A 27385-nucleotide genomic window follows, 5' to 3' on the forward strand; every position below is an offset into this window, starting at 1 on the left:
ACACCATGTGTCGTGTGTGCGTGTTTTCTCATGGGGCCCCGGAATCCTGGGAGGGGTTGAAGGGTGACGCAACACCCATATCCGAACAACAGCAGCTCATGGGCCATGTAAGGATGAAACCTTTAACACAACATATCTTCTCTCACACATGCAATGAGTCCCAGAGGAGGTGACACAACCGCTGCAAGTATATTAGTCACATTTACAGAATTCAATCCATCTTCTCTCTCGCGACCCGAGAGCAACCTCGCATTCCTCCACCCTCGGTCTCACCATTTCTCTCCCTCCACCTTTCTCACACTAGAGCATAGGGATGGGTATCGTTAATACGGTTTTACTACTTTTACCGATACTGCTTATTGATCCGGTACTTAAACGGTATTCTTATCAGTTCTTTTTGTTATATTTTTTATTTAAATAAATAAATAAATAAATAAATAAATAAATAAGAATTAACATTTTATATTCTGAAAAGTAAAAAAAAACATCTCTAGCAAAAGAAACAGCAATGTTTGAACAAAAATGATTATAAAACATTGATTTGTAAATGCACCAGTTTGCAGGCATAATAGCCCGGTTTCACAGACAGGGCTTAGACTAAGCCAGGATTAGGCCTTAGTTCAATTAGGGCATTTAAGTAGCTTTTATAAACGTTTACTAGAAAAGGAAAAAAAACAAAAAAAAAAAAAAAAAAAAAACCACAACATTACTGGTGTGCATCTTGAGACAAAACAATGGCACTGACATATTTTAAGATATGCCAGTTCAAGTTGCTTTCATTTAAAACAGCTCAAACATGCATATGCCTTGTCTGTGAAACCGGGGGTTTATGTGTTTTATATGCATAAAAACAAGAAACAAAAGTACAAACAAATGGACAAATAAATACAATAACAAATAAACAAATGAAATAAACAGTGCTTTAATTTTTTTCAGGAAGGTCTATTAACATTACTGTTCAGGTAAGTGGATATAGCCAACAAAAGAAATCTAATAAAGTAATCAAATTTAAAATAACACTGCATAGTTTTCACTGTATGAACTGATAGATTAATGCTTATTATAGCTAAAGTTATTCAGTCAAGAGCACTAGAGCAGTGAGTGATTTTCTTTGTCTTTTGTTGTTTGATTAACATTAATGGCAGAAGCAGCAGCCAAGGTTTATTGGACTATTTATTAAACTGTGTTAGTATATAAACTGTAAACAGCACATAATATTTTCTCTCAACAGTTTACCTCAACATAAAAGACTGTGTTTAAGTGAATACTCCCTAAGCTGGTCATTTTGACATTTGTGTGTATTTGATCATTTAGACGTGCACCTGAAGCCCAAACTAAAATTTTGTTGCGGCCCATTTCAAAGCGCGCACAGAGAAAGCCACATTGGGAAAGAATCTCTTGCACAGATTATTGTGCTTTTAATAACTTTTTATTATCAAAAACATCCCGCAATTTGCCAACATTAGACTGCATGCTACAAAAAAAAAACACCAATTTGGCTGATTCTGACATTAATTTAGGGCTTTTAGGGAGGTACGAATGCGCACCGCTATGAAAGAAATTAAAGGAAGGTGCACTAGATGGAATGCTGCTAGTTTTAAATAGTTTTACCTCAAATATCTTCTTTACATAATTCTTGGAAGCCAAAATCAAAATAAAATTAAATAAAATTATACGTTTTGTTCAACGTATACGTTCCTTCATCGTCACTCACTAAGCAGGGGCTTTCGTGGTGTAGCTCTGCAAGACAGATCTGTCTTCTGGATTGTGAATATCAAAAAATGCATTATAGAAAATTGTCTTAACATTATTGTATAAAGAAATGGCTGGCAAGATAGAATTTGCAAGATAACATCTATATAGCAATAGCAAATAGTAAGTGTATTTTCTTAATATCTCCAGTACTGACAGCAGAACCGATAACGGAGTTTATCGATACTGCGGCCTTTCATAATTTAGCCCCGGGACTCACTTAATACCAGGTTTCGGTACCCATCCTTATTAGACCAGGAAGGATTTATCTCTGGTTCTCGGGAGAAAAAGTACTGCATGTCTGCATGTTTAATATTCTTGGACTGCAAGAGAGTAGTTTAAAGTAAAAGCAGGAATTAAAAAATTTAAATATCCTCGACTGAACTAGAAATGGGTCATGAACAAGAACGTGTTCATTTAAATCTTCTCCCAGGCTACCACAGTATACATCCCTGACCATGTGACCTTTCAATATACATCCGAAATAAACATCAGTGTAAATGATAATCTACGGTGCACATTACTTCATTTGTAACATTTTATTTTTTATCTTTGTCACTCTCTCACACACACACACACACACACACACACACACACACACACACACACACACACACACCCCTCTCTTTTAAAAGCACTTTTAGTGTGCACTTAAAAAAAAAGAGCCAATGAAAAATAGAAACTAAAGTGTTTCTGTCCTTTGGCTGAACGAGAGAGGCACAGCGAAATGCCACATTACCATAAAGTAGCAGCGAGCGCACAAGCAAGCGATAGAGCACATGCCATTAACAGGCACAAACTAAGAGGTGAGTCCTAATTTCAATGTCCAGGCCACTGGTAGTCTAATGGTTAAGTACCTTGTTTGCCAGCACAAAGGTCACAGTTTAAAATCAAATAAGGGGTGAGGCAGGAATGTGGAGAAGTGTTGACATCAGATCTGGGTCTATTAAGCAGGACACTGAGACCTACAATCGCTCAAGGTTCAGGCTGCTGGTCTGGGGGTGCAACGGTTTACTTATTTGATCGTTAATTTACTAATTTACTTGTTTATTTACAGATTTAATAATTTACTTAGTTTTATTCTCGCGGGAAATGAGAATCGCTTCTTTCATTTTGCAAGCAAAGATGGAGTTGGTGATGAAGAAAAATGTCACGTCGCATAGAAATATTTCACACAAAAGGAGAGTCCGTGGATATCACACATGCAATTCGCAAACTTTGCATAAGAGTTATGCTGGTGAAGGACGCTCAAACCACAGTCAATTATTCCCTGAAAGTAGAGTTGTCAAAAGTACCGACTTCGATCCCAAGTCAGTACTGAAATTTAAAAAATGTGACGCTTTGAGCGGATTCGTAAATACCTCTGTTTGGCCATTGTGTTCACGTGCTCATCAGATATGTCTGTGATTAGCTATGATGATCAACGCACGGGAGCGTTTGAATTTAAGAGCATTTTGAAAGCCAAGCTGGAGCGTTTGAAAGCAGGCGTCCATCAGTGAACCGGTCCACTGATAGACACCTGCTTTTAAACACTCCCGTGTGGATCTGTGTAAGCGCTCGGTTAAGAGCATCACTGATGTCTATTTACACCATGTTTTTGAAGCGCTGATCATTGTAGCCAATCACAGACCTATCTGATGAGTGTGTGAACACTATGGCCAATCAGAGGTGTTTACGAATCCGCTCAACATCGCTCAAAGCATCACATTTTTTAAATTTCAGTACCGACTTGGTATCGAATTCGGTACTTTTGAATACACTACCTGAAAGTGAAAGCAAAAACTGACTGAGCTTTTGGCATCTCACTATTAATTCTCTCTCAGACACAAGAGCTGAATCTACCTCAATGCTTATAACAGTATAACAACTATCTTAATTTATTGGCTTAATATTTCTCTTGTGGACCATGCATTATATTCATAGTGAAAAAAATGAGAAGATTGAATATTTCTTGTTAAACATTTTTGGAAAATGAGCAAATTACCGTTATTTATTGAAACAAGTAACTTATTGAAATAAGTTTTTTTTTTTTTAAAATGTAAAAGTCTTTACAGTCACTTTTGATAAATTTAATGCATCCTTGTTGAACAAAAAGAAAAAAAAAAAAAAAATTAACAGTAGTGTATGAAGGGCAACACAGGGTGAAAGTTATAAGAAACATGAAGGAGGATAAACTGTATGTAAGAACGAAAGAGAACATTTGCTGATCTAACATTGCACAATATTGGAAAGCAAGGAGGATAGACACACTTTAAAAAAAAAAAAAAAAAAAAAAAAAAAAAAATCATCCTCAACTGGTGAGTAGGTAAACAAGGTTAAACATCCTGAGTCCCTGAAATGGAGGAATATCAGAACAGGCTATTCTCTTTTTCTCTCCGGCCCTTTCACTGCCAACCCATCCATCAAAACAACCATCCTGTCCTTATGTTTGGCTAACATAAGCAACATTACTACCACAGTAAAGATGATCTATAACCATATAAAATGGTTTCTATAAATGTTTATAAATGCTATCCAATGGCGTACAGAGGCCCAGCTCTCATGTTAGAATCAAATCTGAACAGGAAAACGCTGACAGAATAATGCTTCTTTCAGCACTTCAGCAAACATCTGCATCCATCTGTCTGAGGACTAGTTAGTTGGGAGCTATTAAGCAGATATTTAAAGTAATTAAGCAGAAGTGAAAGGGTGCAACAGTCACAACTTGCTTATGATCAATTAAAGTGATAGTTCACCCAGAAATGAAAAGTCATTATTTGAGCCTACTCACCCTCATAATTTCAAACCACTTTCTTCAGAGGAACACAAGATATTTTAAAACAGCTGAAGTTCTCTTAATGGGGACCTCTTATGCTTTTCTTTAGTGTGTAATGTTCCTTTTTGAGCATGAAAAATGTTAAAACACAAAATCTACTACAAAGAGAGTTCTCTATATCCCTGAAACGCCTCAAGTTTTCTTCCAGGAATGTACACGTCACAATATTCTTCATTTAAATGATTCCCGCCCAAGGCATATGCAATAAATAAATAAATAAATTAATTAATTGAGTTATGTCCGTAGTGTGTTGAAACTCATCGTTATTGTAAGGGGTGTGACATTTGCGAAACACTTTCGAACAGTTGGCCAATCACAACACACTAGTACAGCTGACCAATCAGAGCACACTGCACTTTTGAAAAGGAGGGGCTTCATAGAGAGAGTATTACAGACAGACTGGGAAGAGAGGTGCCACAATAATGTAAAATGTGTGAAAAATAGATTTTTAGACATTCAAACAATAAAACCTACTATAGGAGACCCCAAAAACAAATTCAAGGCTTTGTGAAAAGGCATAATATGGACTCTCTAATATTCCATAATATTCCCTTGCATTATGAAGAAAGGGAGAATGAAGCAGAGCGAGCAGCGAGAGTTTAAAGAAACGGTGATTTCACTGGTACTTTAGTAGATGCTATACAAAAGGATGGAGAGTGCTCAAAGCTCTTTAAGATTAAAATAAAAGAGATAGGTGCTTGAGATGAAAGTCTGCTGATGTACAAGTTTTTCCACTTTGAAGCTATGCACTTTAGCTATCATAAAGCACAGCTAGCCTCTGCCGCCACAAGATTCCTGCTTAATGCATTCGCTGCTTTATTCAACCTGCAAACGACTTTATCTCAACAGACAATATAATTCTGCACTTAAAACTTCCAAAAAGAGAAACAAGAGGATTCTTTTGGGGGAAAATAAAACAGTATGCTCGAGATAGGGCCTTCAGAAAGTGTGTATATTTCTCAGTGTTATCAAATGCCCACACCTTTTTTTTTTTTTTTTTTTAAAGTGTAAAATCCTCTGCAATTCAGTATATTTCACTGCTGACAGCCAGCAACTAAAACTTCTTTCAGAAATGTTTGCTCCATGCATGAATTCTGTGAACTCAGCACTGCATTTCATGTATTTTCCCGCAGCATTAATATGGCTCTTCCAGAGAAATATGCTGCAGAGTTTAAACGAGATGCAACAGCTTGTCAAAAACAGGTGATGGGAGCTTGTTTACGCACGTACAACATGCAAGAGATTCTGAATTTTCTTGAAGCAGTCCAAGTTTCCCATGTCATAAATAAAGAATTAAACACTTGATACCGCAAAAAAAAAAAAAAAAAAAAAATCATTACGGAAATATGCTATACAAAATTTGTAGGGTGAATAAGAATATAGTATATAAACAAGGATCTGTATGTATGTGTCCATCCCTACTAGGAAAAAATTGGAGAAAATTATATATAAAAAAAAAAAAAAAAAAAAAAAACAGTATGAGAGTAATATCCATTCTAATGTTAGCAGGGACAACAGAGGTAGTATAAAAAGAAAATAATAATCAAATATTACCAGCATTGACTGGTCTCGGTAAGGAACTTTTTTTTTTTTTTTTTTTTGGTTTGTTTTATTGCAGCTTCTTTCCTTTAAATGACTAGAGGCCTAAAGTAAAAACTACTCAGAATCATTTTCAGACTGTCTTCTGTAAATATTAGAGTTGAATTTCATAAATAAACATTCATTATTTTGGGCAGTGCCTCAGCTCCCTGTCAGAAGGGAAAAAGAAAAAGAAATTCTGCTTCTGAGAAAGAGGAAAGGAGCGGTGAATAAGTCAAACAGAGAAGAAAAAAAAAAATCTCTCTCTGTCTCTCTCATTCAGAGCTTACATGGTTGGTGCCGCCACGCACCAAGTCAAATGTAATCAGTTACCAGAGACCGAACTACAACACTCCCACTGAATCCTACAACATCCAGAAAGGAATTTATTGAAAGGAATTTAACAATTCTGGTTCCAGTTCCACTATGATTTATTTCGTATTTTTCCACTTATTCAAATCGATAACTCATGAGTTTGAAAATGATTGCAATAAATCTTAAAGAGTTCACCCAAAAATGGAAATTGTTATATTCTGCCGTCATGTAGTATCAAACCTGTATGACTTTTCTCTTCTATGGAACACAAAAGGAGATAATTTGAAAAATGTTGGTAAAGTTTTGTTTGCCTTTGACTTCAATTGTATGAAAAAAAAAAAAAAAAAACATTTCTCAAAATATCTTTTTGACGTTCAACAGATAGATAGATCTGGAATGACATGAGGTTGAGTAAAATGACAGTATTTTCATTTTTTTTTAGGTGAACTGTCCCTTTAGTATCTATATTATATGTTTAAGTGAACCGAACATAATCAGTTAGGGTGTAGTGTTGTTGTTTTAAATACTGAAGAAGATCCAGATTTGAATTCCCAACCCTAATGTGACCCTAGCAGCCAGTACCTGATCTGGTCACATTACAGGCTGCGCATAGTGTCACATTGTAATTGTTCAGCTCAATTCCGTGGAAGTGCAGGCCGATTCTGAGAGATCCCCTGGACGAACACCAGCATCGGTTCAGTGTAAAAGGGTAAGTGAAGGCAATGGTGGGGGCTCTCAAAAAGCACACACACACACACACACACACACACACACACAGACACACAGACAGACACACTCTTCACTAAGTAATAGACCCTTGAACCCTTAAGTTTCAAAAGGAGACACACTATAAAACTCAAACAAGTCCCAGAGTCGCAATATGATGGGGAAATGGAGCATTTCAGTTTAGGCCAGATATTGCATGGAAAAAGAGATGGATCCAATTGTGTCTGCCGTCCTCACCAGCCATGAGGAAACACATCAACTGAATTAGAAACTGCAACACGTCATCAGAAGGAGAAAGAGGGAAAAAAGTCATTCCAGAGGCAGAAGGTAATTTTAGAGAGCATCAACATGTCCAACAACCAACAGGTCACAAAGATTATTCATGTAGAGATCCCTGCCAACAAAAACAGGTGTTTCTCAGTTATATGATATCAGAAAGACTGAGGATTAAAAGATTAGAATGCTGGACATCTGTACTAGAATGAACTTGATCCCTGACCAACACACACTCCAATCTCTCTATCTTCACCCTGCGCATTCCCAGATTGTCCTGCTGCAGTCCGGGTTTCCGCAGAGCCATTATGAGGAGCTAAATTTAGCAGGGAGGCTTGTCACACTTGATGATATGGTGCAGGGTTATAGAGTAGAGCTGTTAGGGAGGGGGTGGGTTTGGGTTATCATTCAGGACGAGAGCACAACAGTTACTGCGGTGGTTTAATGGCTGCCCAGCAGGGCGCAGGGTCTAACCACAGCCTGTAGATTACTCTTACACCCAACCCATGTGCTATACAGGGAACCCAACAGCGTCAAGAAGCCTCTGGTCACAAGAAGAGGCTGGTCACAGCTGGTCTGTTCAGTGGCAGGTGAGTATGGGACAATGGGGAACAAAAAAAAAAAAAAAAAAACAACTGACACAGCCCAGACGATCCAGCCAAATACACATGAATGCACAAGTGTTTCCTGTATTGCTATTCAGCTACGGTGCTGCTGTTAAATCACCATTGTAAAAAAAAAAAATAATAATATTTTTTTTATTGAGTTGTGAGTTTCTAGACTAAATTGAATGTGATTAAATAGACTGGATACCATGAAATAATACCAAAATATAAATAAACATTCATTGTGAATATTTGTAAACACTGTAGTCCGATTTATGAACAAATAACTCTTATGGGTTTGTTTGAATTTGTAAATAAAAATAAAAAATAAAAAGTTTAACTCAAAAAATAAATAAATAAATAAATAAATATGTGCTCTTCAGGGCTTTACAGCAGTTTCAAAATAAAAGCCAGTTCGATAAAATTGCAAATAATGGCAAATATATCACCCATGATAACATATTGATCGACCAATACAAAATAGTAAGGCTGGGACAACAAATCGTTGAATCACAAATTGAGAAATTATTCTAGATTGATTGAGATTTTCCGAATGCATCGCGATTCTCTCGAATCAATTCTGAGCTTAGTTTTTAACAGCAGATGGCACTGTGTGCTACAGAAACAGCTATACTTGAACTTGATACACACACCACTTGAACCGTCTATAAAATAATCATTCATAAAGTTCAAAAAGGTTGAAGTGCATTACAAGGGTGTTCGCAGTGGGCTGTTTACATTAATCTCACGTCATAAAAGCATTCTGAGGTGCAAGTACATAGCCGAATGCATGAGCGGTCTTTGTCAGCGTTTGAGCGTGCGGTTAAAAACTAGCCTAGAGCGCCATCTACTGTTTAAAAACTAAGCTCAGAATCAATTCAAGAGAGAATCACGATGCATTCGGAAAATCTCAATGAATCAATTTATTGTCCCAACCCTACAAAATAGTATTTTGTTTAGCATGTAGTTGAGAATAAACATGCAAGAAGTGTAAACAGTAGGAAACCTTATTGCAGGAAAACACAGATTTCAACAAAATTGGCAACAACTACAACCAACCTACCAAATTACAACAACTTAACTCCAAGAACTGCAAGTAAACCTCGGCCAGCAGGCGGACCGAGACGCTTCAATATCTCTCTCTCTCTCGCTCACACAAAAGCAGAGCAGATGTTTCTGGAATTAAACAGGTTGTACTAGTGAGATAAGAAAAACTGATTATACCATTTACAAATTTACAGATAATTCACTCCATTTGCCATATGACTTGTTGACTGTACTCCATCTGTGCACACACACAAACCAACACATGCATAATCACACAACAACAACACTTCAGCAGGATGTGGATCGGAGGAATAACAGGAAGTAAACGGAGGATTCTGAACTTGTGCAGAAAGGAAAAGCCATCAATGTTTCCACAGACCATCAGTGTGCAAGACTTCCTGAGAGCATGTGACTGCTCAGAAAAGAGGATCCTGTGACATTGGTATTAGATACATGAACCATCTCAGATCAGACATGGGTTACATGCAAAAAAAAAAAAATATATATAAAAATTATATATTATATATATATATATTTACTCAAGGTGAAAATTTACTTGTGATTATTTTGGGCATCTAATTATTTATTCATTCTGAGAAATGCTTTCACTGACCACACATACACACACGCACACAGAAAATGCAGTGAACTTGCTGAACAATGACAGGAAGAACTGAATGCTCAAGCAGGAAGGAAGGAACCAGTCAGTAAATGTGCTAAGAGCAGATAACTAAACACCTCCTTCCTCCTGGACAGGACACCCCCCTTATCCTCCTGAAACATGGTAACAAACTTGCTTAGTATGACAAACCAAAAACAAACAAGAACAAACTGAGCTTCTTTGTTCCCCTTTCCATTCAAAAACAAACTTATTCAAAGCCTCTCTTTAAATAACTTGCTGTGGCATTAAAAACACCAATATTAGCACTAATCACCAGTGGTGTGAAGGAGGGCAGAACTAATCTGATTTTGTGGTTTCATCTGATGTTATGGTCAAAAGCTAGCACTGGCGAAAACCGCCGGCTTGTGTTCTTCCTTTTCATCATCCTTCTTTCTTCCTGTCCTCTATTAGCACGAGATGGAGTGGCAGAGCTGCGTTCCTCTGCTTTTAATTAGCAGGAAATGAGGGCAGCCAATGACAAGGACCATTTACACCAGTGAACGAAAGAGGAGAGAGTGAGTGAGATCTCAAGGTGCTAGTTTTACTATGTAACCGATCTCATAAGAGATGCCTGGGGACACAGGATGGCAGACAACACAAAGTGTCACCCTTCACGGGAGTAGTAATGACAGCAAAGCACTCTGGGTAACAGCACCACAACAACAGAAGCTTCCAGACAAGCCCGAGCACAACCGTGTACGACAGGAAGGAGACTGTCTGCCAGCCTTGAAGACACATTACACCAATTTTATTAAATTAAAGCGTGATAGAGGAGTATATTATACAACTGATTTCTCACTCCGTCACTCTGACAGTTCATTTTCACATTTAGGTATCCTGGGCCACCCATGTCACAAGACGAAACTTGTAATAAGAGCGATAAGGTAGATATTTATCAAGGAACTTTCCGGTCATGCAGCGCAGATCAGCAGATGTGTAAAACCAGTTCATTGGCATTCTGAAGAGAAACTCCGATACTAAATCCAAGGACCAATCAAAAAGCAGAGCTACCTGGAGGTTCAGTAATTAAAATTAGGCTGCCTACGGCAACTAAGATAAAAACAAATATTTACAGAAATACTGTGCATGTGTGTGTGTGTGAGGAAATGTGAACTGATTGAAACTCCAGCATTAGATGGACAACCGTAAGATGAGATTTTGCTCTCCACACACATTCATATATGAAGAAAAACGAAACACACCAAAAAAAAAAAAAAAAAAAAAAAAAAAACAGATTCAAAATGTCATGACTTAGCAGCTATCACAATGAGTTTTGTCCACCATGAGTTTTCAGCTGATGGTCTTAAAGACAATAACAGAAAGATGCAGGGAGAATGGAAAGAAAGTGTAACATACTAAAAGCAGCAGCCGCATAGGACTCTTGACTAATGCAAACAGACAGACTTTAAATGTGAGCAAAAGTCTTTAGTTAAAGGAGGAAATGCAGCCCTCCGGCACAGAAACTGAGAGAACAGGGAGGGAGCAAGAGATAGAAAATGTTTTTGAAAAGTCTCATGCTCAACAAGGCTACATTTATTTGATCAAAAATGCAGTTAAAAATTACTATAATTTAAAATAAGTGTTGTCTATTATAATCTGTTTTTAAAATGTCTTAAATGTGGTTTATTTCTCAGATGAAAAGCTGAATTTTCAGCATCATTACTCCAGTCTTCAGTGTCACATGATCCTTCAGAAATATTCTAATATGTTGATTTGGTGCTCTTGAAACATTTATTATTAATGAAAAGTTGTACTGTAGGGCTGGGCGATATGGCAAAAAAATAAAATCTCGATTTTTTCAGAACGATAGAGCGATTCACGATTTCGATTTTTATTTTATTTATTTTTTATTTTTATTTATTTAACTGTTTAACTAGTCAACTTAAAAACTTAACTACAATATGATTCAAGTAACATTCTCTTTATTAACAATCTGGTTAAAAAAAAAAAAAAAAAAGTTCCATTACAAGTGCACCACACCTGAAGTGATCAACTTGGTGTAAATGTAAAACAATTTGTTAAATATCTTTGCAGAAAATATGCCTGAAATATGAAGGCAAATGTTGTAAAACCTATTACAAACTTATCTTAAACACATCCTATATACTCAGAAATAATATAAAATAAGAAAAATGCTAAATATTTTTTAGCCAAAAAGTAATAGCAATAAATAACACCAGTAATAGGATATTATTAACAGTAAATGCTTTGTAAAAACAGAAAACAACAGCAGCTTTCAGCCTGTCACCATCATGTAAACATGAAATATCAAACATACAGTAGTAGTCTTTACAGGTTTTTGCATTCCATTGAGCTATCTGTCCTATTGTTTTTATGTTTGGCGGACATGTTTGGCTGTTGCACTTGTGTCTCGCGTCTTTTGCAGCGTCTCACACATGAAACGGCATTCTAAAAACACGGCGGTCAAGTTAAAAAAAGTTCAACTCGCGTTTAATAACTTTGCCTTTTTTTCCTCATTCCACTGCCTGCGTCTCATTTTTATAACGCAATAACGCATTACTGAATTAACAGCCGCTTCAGAATAGTGATGTGTTCTACGTTCATAGAGCGTCACATGAGAGCGGTTAATCAGGCGCGCCGGTGCCATCATGTGGTCGGATTATTTTCTTCTCCTAACGGTTATCATTGCTGTATTGTCAACATATCTAATTGTAACGCTTGCTAACATTTTTATTCAAAAATCGCGATTTCTCGATTTAAAAAAATAATAAAATAGAGGCAAAACATTAAATTCGACTAAATCGAGAGGAAAAAAAAAAAAAAAAAAAAAAAATCACCCAGCCCTATTGTACTGCTTAATATTTTGTGTGGAAACCGTGATGCTTTTTTTTCTTCATGATTTTTGATGAACAGAAAGTTCAGAAAAACAGCATTTATTTGAAGCAGAAATCTTTATTTACATTATAAATGTCATTACTGTCACTTTTGATCAATATGATGCATCGTAACATTTCTTTAAAAAAAAAAAAAAAAAAAAAAAATCGTAATCCTTAATTTTTTGAACAATAGTGTACTACATGACAATAATCAATATTATATTAATTTAATTTTATAATATTAATTTTTGTTTGTGTAATTTTCATACTGTGTTCAGACACTTTACATTCAATGTGAAACCTGGATCCTGAAGCAAAGCCATTTTGCAAGATGCACCTTTACGAAACGATCAACAGTTTAAAACACAGGTTTTCAAATTTTTTGAATGATAAGGACAGCCAAATATGATGACCCCTTTGCAAGGGAAGCCCTTCCTAAATATAAAGGCAGCTACATATTTATGTACACAGGCCCATTAACAGAGTGAATGTTAATTTACATTCTCAAACCAAATTTATTTTATAGAATTTTCCACCAACCAACCCCCCCAGGCCCAAGTCTGAAAACCCTACCAACAACAACACTTTAAAGAGAATCTTGCAGAGTTGCACCGTGTCTACACCAGACGCGACCGTGCCACAACAGCTAGAAGCTGTCTACACTGGACACAACAAAGTGATCGTCGCAAATTCATTTTTCTTTCTTATAGCGAGTGCTTAGAGTACGTCATAAATAGAACGAGGCATCAGTTTACTGCCGAGGATTTCATGTCGCGTCACGCTGCATTGTAATATGTTGTAATATGTTGTAATATGATTGTAATATGATTGTAATATGTTCTATTGTCTTTTGCCACTTCGTATCGCACCGCTCACATCCGGTGTAGACACAATGTTAGCTAAACTGTAGCAGTGTTTTTTGTTAGCTACCTGAATAACATCCATTTATTTGTACAGACATCTGAAGGTCTGTGCTTTGTTGCCTCTATGTTAATGCAAAAAATGCAGGTTAACTATATCAGGATGGCACAGAATGTTTTCGTGTCTGTATACACATTAAATGCGTTTATGGCTTCCTTTTACTGCAACAAGCTTATCTAAACCACTTCAGTCATAAATCCAAATTCATTTATGGTCTCTATTAATGCTTTGTGTAGCTACTGTTGTGAGGCTTTCTGCACATTGAAAGAGTGAAAGAATGCAATGACACAATCAGTCACTACTGTGACTAGTGCTGGTCACACCGGTGGTGCAAAAAAGGCTCAACAAACAGGAAACTGTAACCAAGGTCACGTCCCGTATGCTAAAGCAGTGATGTCATGTGTGTGTGAGAGAGTTATGTTGAACATATAATGCTTCATTGTTCAAGTGTAGACGTGTCTGTGAAGCCCCACAGACACTGGCCCACCCCCCTCCATGCAGGCTGACCGCATTTCACAACACATACTATTTGTCTTTCCATGTCTCTTTCTAGCCATTTTCTGCCACCCGGCTCTGTTCGACCCTGCCATCTCTCTCTCTGTGCACACAATCAATCTGTTTGACCCCACTAGCGTGCTAAACCTTCTCACAAAAGCACAGTCATGACATGGTCTTCCTCTCCCATGATGCTCTTTTGTTTTTGACACATTTAAGAGCTAATTGACCACAAATGCAGCAGTGTAAAGAGGAGCTTGCAGACAAAGACAAAGCTTTATGCAGCACGAAGGGACAGCAATGGCTTCTGTCGCGTTTGACAGCGGGATTGATGGAGGCCGATATAACATCCACAGTGAAACAGAAATCTCCCTCTCACACTCACTCACTCACTCTCTCTCTCTCTCTCACACACACACACACACACACACACACACACAGTTGGCTGTAGTGGAATGTTAAAATTACAACAGGTGACTAAGCTTCAGTTTAGCCTTTAGAACACACACAGACAAAACCACAAAGGCTTACACACAAACACACACACGCAGTCATCTGCCCAGAGTAAAACAGCTGTTCATGTCTGTTGTTAAGTGCTCTAGAAATAGTCAATGGTTTGTTCTAGACTGTTGGTCTTGGTTTCACAATTGTTTTTTCTGAACATACAAAAGGTTAAAAATTAGGGATGTCGTGGTGAAATGAATTTTCCTTACGGTGATTTTGAGTGTCTCAACATTGTGATATATGATGTCACTTTCTTTTTTGCTATATAAATAAGTGTTACGATGTAGTCAGCAGGCACAAAGATGGTGTTTCAAAAAACTGGCTTTATTAATAATCCAAACAAGTGACCAAGAACAACTGAAACAGGAGCTATATAAACAGGGATAGAAAGAAAAGCAAACTAGACATATCTGATTCTTATTGCAACAAACAAGGCCATAATCAGTAACCAAATAAACCGAAGCTAAACAAAGCGGGGAAACAGGAACTAAAGGAAACAGAACAGAATGTCAAAAATAAGTGTCCACATAACAGAACACAAACCTGAAAATAAGCTTGTTGGGCAATTGATATATGTTTAACAAGCTGTGTTTCAATTACCCTTTAAATTGCGCAAATTGAAATTGCGAATTGAAAATATCACAAATACTCCCATATATCGCACTTTTTTTTTTATGTTCGCATGAGATGAATTTTCAGGCAATCTGAAAAAGGAATATTTCTCAAGAATGCAATGGAAACAGTTTTTTTTTTTTTCGCATTTACACGTCACCTGGCGTATGTAAATGTCGATCATTCTTTAAAGGTATGGACAGAAGACAAGACAGTTCTTTATTAAACTCATAAAAGACAAAAGAATTACAAGAATAGTGGATTCTAAACAACAAAGAAATGCCACAATTTGTCAAGACCTCGAAGCAGATATGAGGTGTTTCTGAGTGTTTCTCCCTCCTACGTCCCAAGTATAAGGGGCTTTCCTTGCCATTAATGCTTGGAAAACACGCCTACGTCTCCTTTGATTAAAAATAATGTTTGTAGTGGCTGTGATGTACTTAAACCTACTAACCACCGGTGCTATTATTTTTGGAACAACTTATCAGGAGAGAAAACAAATAAAGTTTTAGTCACATAACATCGGTTATTGGAAATGCCGTCATTTTGCAATAGCTTTTTATCGACATTTAGAAAATATCACAAAAGTTTTGTGCAAATCTGTAATGGAAACCCGGCTACAGTTAGTTCTGATCCTCGAATCTGACTGGACAAGAGTCTTTCTAAGACTACTGATATTTCCCAACAGTATCCAGCATCAGCGCTGCTTGTCTCTGCGCATTCTAGACATGCTCTCAGTCAGTGCAGGTTACATTGTTAAGCCACTTCTGGAATGCTACTGCATGTTCAAAGGAATGACACTGCCCTAACCATGCACAACAAGATTCCAACGGCAGGCAGTTTATCCATCCGCAATGAACCTGAATATGCTGCATGACAAGACACAATCACACTTCCAATGTAAAACACATCCTTCAAATTTTATTACTGCCGAGATGAGGCATACACTACAGTTCAAAAGTTTGGGGTTAGTTTTTTTTTTTTTTTTTTCCTGTTGTTGAAAGAAATGATTACTAAATTGATTAAAAGTGACAGTAAAGGCAGTGTGTGTGTGTAATTGTGTATATATCAGAGAGAGAGAGAGAGAGAGAGAGAGAGAGAGAGAGAGAGAGAGAGAGAGAGAGAGAGAGAGAGAGAGAGAGAAATATTCTATTAGCAAGTGAGAATTATAACAAAACCAACTACAGATGATGTTCTGAATTGAATCAGTCTGATATCATTTACTGTAGAAAAGACACAGACAAATAACCCACTTATTTCACAATGACATCTGTGCCCTCCCATGAGGCCTGGTGCATGGTACGCTCTGATTGGTCCTCTATTAGGCAACACTCAAAACAGACAGAAACACATTTGGTTTGGAGACACCCATTTCTGCAGCAAAATAAAACCTGCAGTGATGCCTATCTGCTGCTGAGAACGAATAGGAGGTGAAGAGTTGAAATCACAGGGTGAGACAGTCAAACAGAACCACCTCCGGCCGAGACTGAGGCCACGATCCACGTGGATCAATTGAAGGACCGTTTTCCGGCCCAAACAAAATAAGAGTGATCATAATTACGCCTAATTAAAGCATTTAAGGAGACAGAACAAACATTAGATGGATTCAATTGCTTAATGAATGTGTAGATGAGCACTAAGGAATACTGCTGTCTGATTTAGCCAAACAATTCCTCTGTTGCTCAATTAGTGAGAGAGAACTCGAGGAAAACGCGAAGACAAACAGGTTGTCTCCAAGCTGCTGGTTTTAAAACAGAGAAAAACAGCACAGAAATGGCATGAAAGAGGAGTGTGAAGGGGTGTGGAGATATTTCAGGCAGCTGTGGAATGTAAAAGGGTGAGGCCCTTCCCCCCACTCTGGAGTGAGAGGATAAACACCAACCGCTCCTGGACAGATTCTCCCGACCACATTAGAACTACTCACAGTAAAACTACAGACACACACACGATGCCTCATGCTATAAAATCATGACTTTTAGTTTAGAAACTGTTTTTTGGCTCTTATGAAAAGGACTCCTCCCCTTCCAAAAACACTGAATCAGCCTCTTCCTGTGTAAGCTGGCCCATGAAAGCCCTGCTGTTCTCCTACAGGGAGCACATGAGCATGAGTGTAGGAATTTAGTGACCGTGTCTGAATCATTGCATCGGCTTCAGCCTATCAGGCTCCCAGCTACGGTGGCCAGAAGAGAAGTTAGAGTCTGGCTCAACGAGAGCAAAAATATTGCAGCTGTACCATCTAAATAAATTCTTCACTGTACCCGGGTGGAAAAGTTGTTGAAGGGTGTGTGACAGTGTCTGTGCGTCAGGCAGACAGTGGAGCTGGCAGGGCCGAGTCTGATAAGAAACCCCTGCACTCGTAAGAGAGACCCCCTGATAACAGGGCACAGCCTAACGCACACAGACATGACTTTATCAGGGGCCACACAAGGGCCGAGTCAGGGGCCAGTCCACACACACACCGCCACTAGGGGGGAAGGGAGAGAGAAAATGAGCGAGACTCCTCTGTTCCCAGCGCTAACCCTGTCAACCTCTTCCTACTATCCAATTTATCACCGCCCAGCAGGACATAGAAAAAGAGAGAAACAAAGATAGAGAGAATAAAATTATCTGCACACTCACTCTACTGATCCCTGGCTCGAGCCGAGTACCTGAGCTAATGGATCCAGCTAGCTAATTAAACTAGATGCTGTAAAGGGGTCCCATGGGTCCCAGCCTATAAGAATCACTTCCTGTTAGCACCTGGAAAGACCTCAAACACGAATGCTGCATCTAAATTACTGTACCTTCAGAGTACTGAATCTAATGAAGAAATTACTTTCGGATCACTAATGAAGTGGAAAATTGGTACGTATACAGTATACGGCTTATGCACTGACCAATCAGAATCAAGTTTCTTATTGGATTATTCCATATATTCTATTTATTCCAACTGTAATAAATATAGCTACAATACCATTGAAAAGGTCATTAAGTTTCATTCATGAAGGATGTATTAAATTGATCAAAAGTGACAGTAAATACATTTTTTACGTTACAAAAGACTTCTATTTCAAATAAATGCTTTCTTTTAAACTTCATACACATCAGAAATATCAAGCAGCACAAATGTCTCTTGAGCACCAAATCAGCATATTAGAATGATTTCTGAAGGATCATGTGAAACTGAAGACTGAAGTAATGATGCTAAAAATTCAGCTTTGCCATCACAGGAATAAAATTACCTTTTAAAATATATTCAGATAGAAAACGGAGTCACACTTTAGTTTAGGGTCCAATTGGCCATATGCACGGTTACTTCCTGGGTTTCGTTAAGCCATCTTTGGCATTTCTGGTAAACTGTCATTCTGTACTCGCTGTAAATCGACAAAACCATCAATGGTTAACTTTTTAATGTGGTATTTATATTTTAACACAGTTATCACTTGCCTAATCTGCCAATAAACCAGTTTTATTGATTGCAATAAAGACGAAGGTATTGGGAATGTTTGAATAAGAAATGCCGTGTCTGTAATTAGACACGCACACGCAACATTTTCCCAGCACTTCAAATTTTATTTTTAATGTGATGACCACAAACATTATTTGTTTATCCTTCTGAGATTGTCCTCATTTGTAAAACCGAACATTTCGAGATAAAGGAAATTGAACATTTGATAGAAAACACATATTTAAAAATAAAAAAAAGACATTGATTACCACTATAACCATCAGATAATGGCAGGAGCATTTATTAGCTCATATTAGCCATTTCCTGTAATAGTTTTTCACTCAGATATTAAACATTATAAAATCACTAGGTTTAAAAATACATTTGGTCAAGGTGAAGTATAAAGTACTCACAAAATCTCACAAAACAATAACTTTTCTTGCGAATGAATTACACAGAAAGCGAGGACCGCGCTCTCCCTTGATAATCACAGCAGCTGTCAGTGCAGCGCAAGCTCAATGATTTTGGCACACTTGTGAAAACTCACATTTTATTCAATTAATCTAACTAAAGTGCACAATGAATTTTAATTTACAGTGTGTTGATGCTTTTTTTTTTTTTAAACTGATGGTCGAATTGAATTTTACTGAGGAGGAACACTGTCTTTTTTTATGTTGTCTTACATTTAAATACCTAAATTAACGCTAGGCCTGACTACTTAAGTGACTGTATTCTGATTACACTGAGTATTACACTATTGAAATACACTGAGTATTACACTATTGATGCTGTTAAAGCTACCTCAGGACACTGAAGATACCGACAAACCAACAAGTGACATTTCATCGGAAGTTTACCAGCTGGCTTATAATATTAAAAGTTCTTAAGAACATTCTGTACATATGGTCAATTCTCACTATTAGGATTAAGAGATGTAGAATATGGTCATGCAGAATAAGGCATTAACATGTGCTTTATAAGTACTAATAAACAGACAATATCCTAGTAATATGCATGCTAATAAGCAACTAGTTAATAGTGAGAATTGAACCATAAACCAAAGTGCTACTGAAAACAGAGTTATTTTAAAATTACAATAATTTCACAATATTACTTTAGAATGTACTGTATTTTTAATCAAATTAATACAGCCTTGGTGCGCATAAGAGACTTTTCAAAAACATTCTTATGACCCCAAACTTTTGAGCAGTGGTGTACATATTTCCAAGAGACACAAACCACTTCATGACAGGATAATTTCCTAACAACCTGTGTGACCATGAGAAATCAAGATCTTTAACCTTGACTCGTTCCCTCCATCACTAACACTCCTGCATTGAGGTCTGGCACTGGACGCAGCTGCCACTGCCTTATCAAAGACAGCTCTAAAAACACCCGCAGGGTCACCTCTGAAGATCACAAGCATGCTGCAAACCTGTCTTTCTCTCGTCAGCCTGACACACACTTGCGCAGTGCAGGGAGAGGGAGGGAGAGCAGTTGTCTTGTGTGGGGAACAGAGAGGGTGACGAGGGAGACGTAAGGGTGTTGGTTTTCCTTTGCCATGACAACAGCTGCAAACACACACAATCCATTCGAGTTATGAGCGTTTGTGCGCAGCTGTCACCAGAACTCTTACAAGGAGACAACTCAGAGAGCGTTCCCACATTTCACCTCCAAACCCCCACACGCCGTCTCTTTCATCCAGCAGAAAAGTGTGAAGCTGCAATGAAATGTTTTAAGTCTGTGCTTTATTTACACATTAAACACTCCACAATAGCAACAGCAATGCTTAATGAAATACTTAAGATACCATCATCTGTCTAACCTTCTCAGATCAATTTCTGCTGGAAAAAGACACAACAACCTACGCCTTTTACAACTGATCTGCAACATACCTCATCATGTGACAGCACAGATCTGGAGTGAAACCTGATCTTGAATCAGTGCAATACAGTCAAGATGGAGCACACGTCCACCCTAAAACTCATGACAGACCAACACGTCAGCCAATTTGTCCATTTTGCGATTATTCACATCAATAACTGTGTCTGATTAACAGCAGAAATCACTTCAGCTTCATAATCTACAGCCAGCTTTGCCAATCAATATTGCACATTCATTTTCTTCAAATATTTTTTTCGGATTTTAATAAATATTGTTTACTTAATAAATATGTTATATCACCCTGCTGTCTAGACACCAGTATCAGTCATTTAAAAACCCGTATCGGCTTGATGTAAAGCAGAGGTCACGAGAGATAGCAGACGCTGTGTGTAGCGGTACAAATTTTCCTCCCTACGCATTAAGTCTGAGTATTTACCGTTACAAATACATGACTGGCCCACATCACCCTGAGCTGCTCATTTGCATAGGCAAATCAGTATGCAAATTCAGCAGAGCGCAGCAGAGATTTTACACCTAGTCCAATCCATGTGTGTGTTCAAAGAAATGTGTGTCATAGGGAAAAAAACGAAGGATGAAGTTGTCCTCGGCGGTTTCAGCATTTTTGAGTGGATTGAGGAGAACTGATTACAGCAAGAGAGGAGCAAAGTTCAGGTAAACAGAGCAGAATGAGTGCAGATACACAAACATGAGGCTGTATCACTGCAGGAGAAACTAACACCTCGCTGTTTGGTGTCAGAGCACACAGCTTCATGAGAAATCTCTCATGGAGACACTAAGGGACAAAGTAGAAGACTTCTTAAGAAAACACATCTGTGCCATTTACGTATAGAGAGAGAGAGAGAGAGAGAGAGAGAGAGAGAGAGAGAGAGAGAGAGAGAGAGGAAAAAGTCCTGCTGTAGATGTAAAAACTTCAGTGGTTTGATAGCTTACTGTCCACATACTAAAACATTAAGATATTAAAGGGACAGTACACCTAAAAATGAAAATGGCGTTTTTTCACTCACGTCATTCCAAACCTATTCAAGATTTTCTTCTGTGAAACATAAAAGATGATATTTTGAAAAATGTGGGTTTTTGGTCCATATATAACAGAAGTCAATGGGCTCTAAAACTGTTTGGTTGCTAACGTTCTTCAAAATATATTCTTGATTAAATAAATTGACAGCATTTATTTTGGAGAACTTTCCCTTTAAAGCACGTTTACTCCTACTATAAAAAACAAACAAACAAAACATCTGTGAATCCATATTGAACATTTAAATCTCTGATGACAAGTTCCGTCATGAACTTGGCAGTTAGCGCAAGCAGAAAGTTTAGCGGTGCGACTGAATCCAACAACCAATCCAAAGTGCGGTTTCTGGGCTTGTGTGTCGGTATGTGGAGTTGTGATCCGTCAAACCAAACTAGTTTATCCAGTGACGCACAGGGTGATTTTGCAACACGCCGAGAGAATACTAGCGCAAACAAAGCTGATATTGGATAGCATTGCGGCAGATTTTGCGGTGGCTCGTTCCTCTTTGTTACAAGACAAACAGAGCCGCGTGTTTGTATGTCAATAGCGCGAGCATTTGTGCACTTCATGAAACTAATACAGACGGATACTGTGTGTGTGTGTGGGAATTCAAACCTCTCCGTATCGGAACAGAAGGAGATTAAAGCCTGACTATAAACTACATCCATTTCAGACACAAACAGCGCGTGTAAATAAACGAAGAACATGTGTGAAGTGAATGAGTGACGGTGCGGATATACAAGCTGCAATGAGAGAAACCTGCTGCATATCAGTCAGGAACAGTCTTTCACCCTCTCAGATTGCATGGCAAAAAAATAAAAGCTTTACTAGCTATGTCTATGTCTAGAATAAACAGTAGTTTATGCGGTGTTATTGACACAGATGTGTCTGGGCATTTAGGCATGCTGCACAGTGCCTCTCTCACTCTCTCTCTCTCTCTCTCTCTATAGGGCATTCATGCAAAACTCAACTGAATGCCTCGGGGGGAAACCTTAATCTGCAAACAAACAGCTAATTGTTCTGATTAAATCCTTTGTGTTCAGTACAGATATTAATATTTCAGTATACCCGAGTAAATAAACAGATTTATAGTAAATAATAAATGTTAAGTTTCTTGTGTGCAGCTACCAACTTCGGCTAACCCTCCCTCACACCCCAAAATAAGTTAGGAACCGTTCAAACGCCTGGTGATGTGCCATTTACAACACGAGACAAACACTTAGAAGAAGAATAAACTCTTAAAGATCTTAAAAATATGATAAAGAAGTGAAAGTTAGCGAATATGACGACGTGAAAAGTTGTTGATTTAGCAGACTGCTAACAGCGCTAGCGACCCACACACGAAATGACGGGGTGGAACTAACTTACTTTTCAAATTCTAACTGTTAAAAACTGTCCAGAGCGGTTTAAACGTTTCAAACTAGACACAAAAGGGTAAGCCTAGTTAAAACAGAATCCCCAACCATCGGTTTGAGTCTCTTTCGCTGAAGACAAATAGTTTGTGAAGTTGTGAAACACCACATACACACTCGTGGTTCAAGTTTACACACACGTACCTTCGTCCAAGAGTCTCTCCAGGTGTGTGAAGATGCCGCACAGGTTTGGTAAACTCGTCATGAGCTTCTTCTCGTTTAATAACTGCATGAGATAGTCGGGACTCGGCCTCGGTCTCTCCTTCACCTCCATCTCCCCGACCATCATCTTTGCACACAAACGTTCACAATCCTTCCCCCAGAAAAGAAAAAAAAGAAAACACAAAAGAAAAAAATAACGGTGCTGATCAAATCCCTCGTTCCCCCTCCAGGCTGTGGTGACGCTCTCCAGATATAATGGCTGATTTTTAGGTGCAGTCTTTCTCTCTCTCTTTCTTTCTCTCCTTTCGATAGAGTCGCGCGATGTAGACTCGTTGGGTCCTCTTCGTTGTACTGAGCTAGCGCTACCGCTCCGGACTGCCACCAGTGCGCGTTCGCTGAGGAACCTCCGAGAGAGCCCGACCCGCCTCGCGCGGATTGGTGTGGCCAATCAGCGCATGGTTTTGGAGAGGCGGGACTAGTGCCTTAACCACATGAATGAGTGCCTGAGATGATGGACAGAGATCAGAGCCAATAGCACACAGGCTCGTGAATGCCAGGAGTCACCAGCGGGGATGATGTATTGTGAAACGTTGTGACAACATGTCTGTGACAACAAGTGTTTTGCTTTTTGTTTTTTGATTGGGTTTGGCATTACGTGTTGTTTTGCTTTTATAATTATGTCGTTTTATGTGTCTTTAATCTGCACAGTCAGTTTTGCCACGGAATGTGATTCTCTGTGTTTACGCCAGGAACGTACGTTGCTCTACAAAGTGTGTCGGCGCGCGACTCATAAACGAACGCGAGAAGTATGTTTCTGGCGTTATTCAATACGTTATGAAAATACGATGAAATAGCCTACTACACTAAAGAACACATAGACATGTCAATATATCTAAAAAAAAAAAGACCACATATTATAATTCTAGACCAAGGGTTCTCCCAAAAATGGAAAGTTGTCGTTGTTTACTCACCTTCATGCTATTCCAACCCTACATGACTTTATTTTCTTCTGTGAAAGACAAAAGTAAATATAATCAGTGAATAATGGCACAAACATTCAAGTTTTCCTCACTAGGTATGGATTTATTTTTATTGGTTTTATGGTGGTTTTTGTTCACTAAGTAGATCAATCCAGTATGAAGGTCGTGTGGTATGGAAATTAACCTTCAGCAGTTGTTTAGACAGTAGCTTGGTTCTTTTAAACGATCTTGACCATTTATTAGGCATCTGAAAGAAAAAAAAAAATGGATATCAGATCACAGTTTCACATTCATCAGTAAGTGAGACATAGGCTATGTGAACAGATGCTATATCAGGTTGTGATTTCATTCTTAGCTGACCTTCTCCAGATGCTCTGTTATCCACATGGAAGATAACAGGACACATTCCTTCAACTAGTGACAACACAGCAGCCAATAATATCATATATTTACTATCAGAAAAGGACACATCATGATATCGTTTTCCAGTAGTTCCAGAGAAACTGGCTCCAAATAATGTCCAAATAATGTGCACATGAGCAAAAAAATAGCTGAATGCAGGTTCATTTTGAGATGAATGGAAATGATCCACGTTATAGACCTCCTCATTTGTTGCCGCAAACAAATATATCCATATGAGTCACTATGCTATTCACTTGACTCATCCTTTCTTCATTGCATTTAATTTTTCAGCTCAGTCACCTTCTTAGTATAACTGACTGAAAAAAATCACCAATTTCTCAAGGCAGAACAAAAGATTTAGCATTTATCTCAGTCTAAGATAAGAATCCTTTGCTCTTATCAACACTGCCACATACATTTTCATTTGACTAGGCACCATGTCTAAGACAGGCCACATGTGTCTGCGTGGTGCTAGCGCTGAGTCTGTTTTGTAGTGTGAGATATTAATCCCCACCTAAACCCTGTATTTTCCTCCTCTGTTAATAACATGGGTTTCATTCTACAATTAATCCAATTAACGACACTTTAGATAAAAACCGAGTGCGAAATCAAATGGTTGTGAAGCAGCAGGGAGCGGAGAGAGAGGGGCTTCAGAAGGGGGCATCAGTCATGATCCTGTGGTCAGCGCCGGCAGCTGATTAGAAAAGCAGTAGGTGGCATGACTGTGTCTGGAATATAACGTGAGCTCCCTCAAAGCACACACTCTTGTGTTATTTTGTCTGAAGAAAGCTTTGAGTATGAAAATAAACAATACAAAAACATAAAACAAGAGAGATTATGTGTGGGTGCAGGAACACCAGAGAGTGAAATCTGGGTCAATTGTGATATCTAAAGAGAGAGAAATCACACACTGTTGAGGTGAAGAGTGGCACATTCTCACTTCTGCATGAGTGTCATTGAGTATTTATGGGAGAGAGAGTAAAAGCACGTATAAACTTAAACTAAAAAGAAATCAAGAAATAGCTTTCTCTTGCTGTGTAGTATGTGGTCAGATGTTGGGCGCTGACAGCACTGATGGATCCTGTTCTCTCCACCCAGTCCGGCACAGTGCAATATAATCTCACCGTGGGCCGCCAAGTCATTCATGGCCCTACGGATCCCCAGGGGTCTGCAGCGAAGATTACAGCACACACACCGTCCTGCATCACTCACTCGAGGACCGTGGCCTTCACGCCACATGTGCTGACACACAATTTCTCCAAGACGTACTTAATTCAATGACATATAAGAATGTTCACACTTAAAACAAAACAAAAAAAACTACTCTTTGTATTTATGTTGGTTTTATTAAGTTTTGAAAAGCATTTTATACCATTTTCAAGAAAAGTTTATATAAAAGTAATAAAAATGCAGAAAATCATAAAAGTAAATCATAATTTATTTTCAAGGTAAATTGTTTTGTTTTACGAAAGTTATATAGGGGCCATTCTACAGAATTGGTTCAAAGTCAGAGCTGGAAACATCTTGAAAAAGATGTTTTTTGTATGTATGCAAATGTATTTTAAGATGTATTTAATATGTATGCAAATTGTATAATATCCAAGGTACACATTTCTAGTAATTGTGCAGTTAATTCTCATATTGTATTTTCAGAAAGTTTTGGAATATTTTTCCTCTCCCCAAATTTGTTACTACAGAAAAACACTATAATATATAATTTAATAAGAAGGGTTATATTGACCTATTAAGATTTTGTTGACATCTACCTTGTAAATATATTTTTTGCTATTTTATTTAAGTTTTCACAGGTAAATCAATAACAATTGCAATTTTAACAATATTTTAAGTATAATTTATTAGATTGGTGGTATTTTGAATCAAAACAAATATCTTTGTATAAGGCATAAAGCTAATCATACTGACTTCAAAGTTAAGGATTCATTAGTACGAATATTGAACCAAACACTATCATAACATCTTAGTTGATAATTCAATATACTTTATTTTTGACAAAACATCCCATGTTTCAGTCATGACTGCACATTTTCGGTAGTGACAATAATATTTTAGGACCCCATCACTTTACAGAATTTTAACTCACATAAACATACTAAAATACTAATGATTTGCATAATTGTACTAAAATGATTTATTTCCCCCAAATAAAGGATTATGTTTTCCCTTTTGTCACTACCAAAACAATGATGACATGTTTCGGTCATGACTGTTTCGGTAGTGACAATTTTAGATATTTTTGAGCCTAGCTCAAAGATGCTAATCAGCACATTGTTACCTAGTACAGTTCTGAACAGTTGTACACACATATTAACTAAATTTTATGGAATAACACCCAAAAAAGTGTGTTTAATTGCAAAAAAAGGTGTTTGGTAGTGATGTTCCTTAAAGTTAGACAGATTTTCAGACTTTTGAACACATGTACCTCAAAATGATGGGACCTATCTACTCACCATTTAGATATGAGAGAGAGGGACACAGGAATATTTCCTGGTCAAAAATGTATAGGGGTGTGGTTAAAATCAGTCTCAGGCGATGGACTAAAACATACAGTGTTTCGGCAGTGACATGAAAATGCGGGGCACATTTATTTTTTTATTTTTACACAAAATGTTAATAAGCAGTGAAGTGGTTATGTTAATTTTTTTTTTTTTTTTTTTGTTAAAATATTTATTATAAGAAATAATATTTATTCCTTTTAATTGAGCTTTTTTCTTCAATATATCAACACAGTTGTATATAAAGATGAAAGCTATATATATATAAAATAGCACTAGAAAATGAGAGCTCAACATTTATTTTGATGCAGAATTGTAATTTGAGTTTAAGGAAGTGATTACGTAATAAAATGGAATTAAATTCAAAGGAATTCGTAGAACTGCTGTACATGAAGTTTTTAAATTTCCAGGTGAATGTGTATGTTTATGGG

The 27385-nt window shown here is 37.7% G+C and overlaps 1 protein-coding gene across 5 annotated transcripts in view; it reads right to left on the reverse strand.

Moving 5' to 3' along the window:
• qkia (QKI, KH domain containing, RNA binding a) overlaps positions 1-23447 on the reverse strand; it is a 75492-nt gene extending 52045 nt beyond the window's left edge. For 2 of the 5 annotated variants that reach the window (XM_051867236.1, XM_051867237.1), the window contains exon 1: positions 23042-23446. In XM_051867236.1, the coding sequence (XP_051723196.1) occupies positions 23042-23186 (145 nt within the window). In that variant the 5' untranslated portion in view covers positions 23187-23446. Of the gene's footprint in view, positions 1-23041 lie in introns of all 5 variants that reach the window. The other 3 variants (XM_051867238.1, XM_051867242.1, XM_051867239.1) reach the window with 3 other exon arrangements.
• Positions 23448-27385: the final 3938 nt, after the last annotated feature.

Source organism: Ctenopharyngodon idella, chromosome 17 (genome assembly GCF_019924925.1).
Source record: "Ctenopharyngodon idella isolate HZGC_01 chromosome 17, HZGC01, whole genome shotgun sequence".
In the NCBI taxonomy this organism is placed as follows: domain Eukaryota; kingdom Metazoa; phylum Chordata; class Actinopteri; order Cypriniformes; family Xenocyprididae; genus Ctenopharyngodon; species Ctenopharyngodon idella.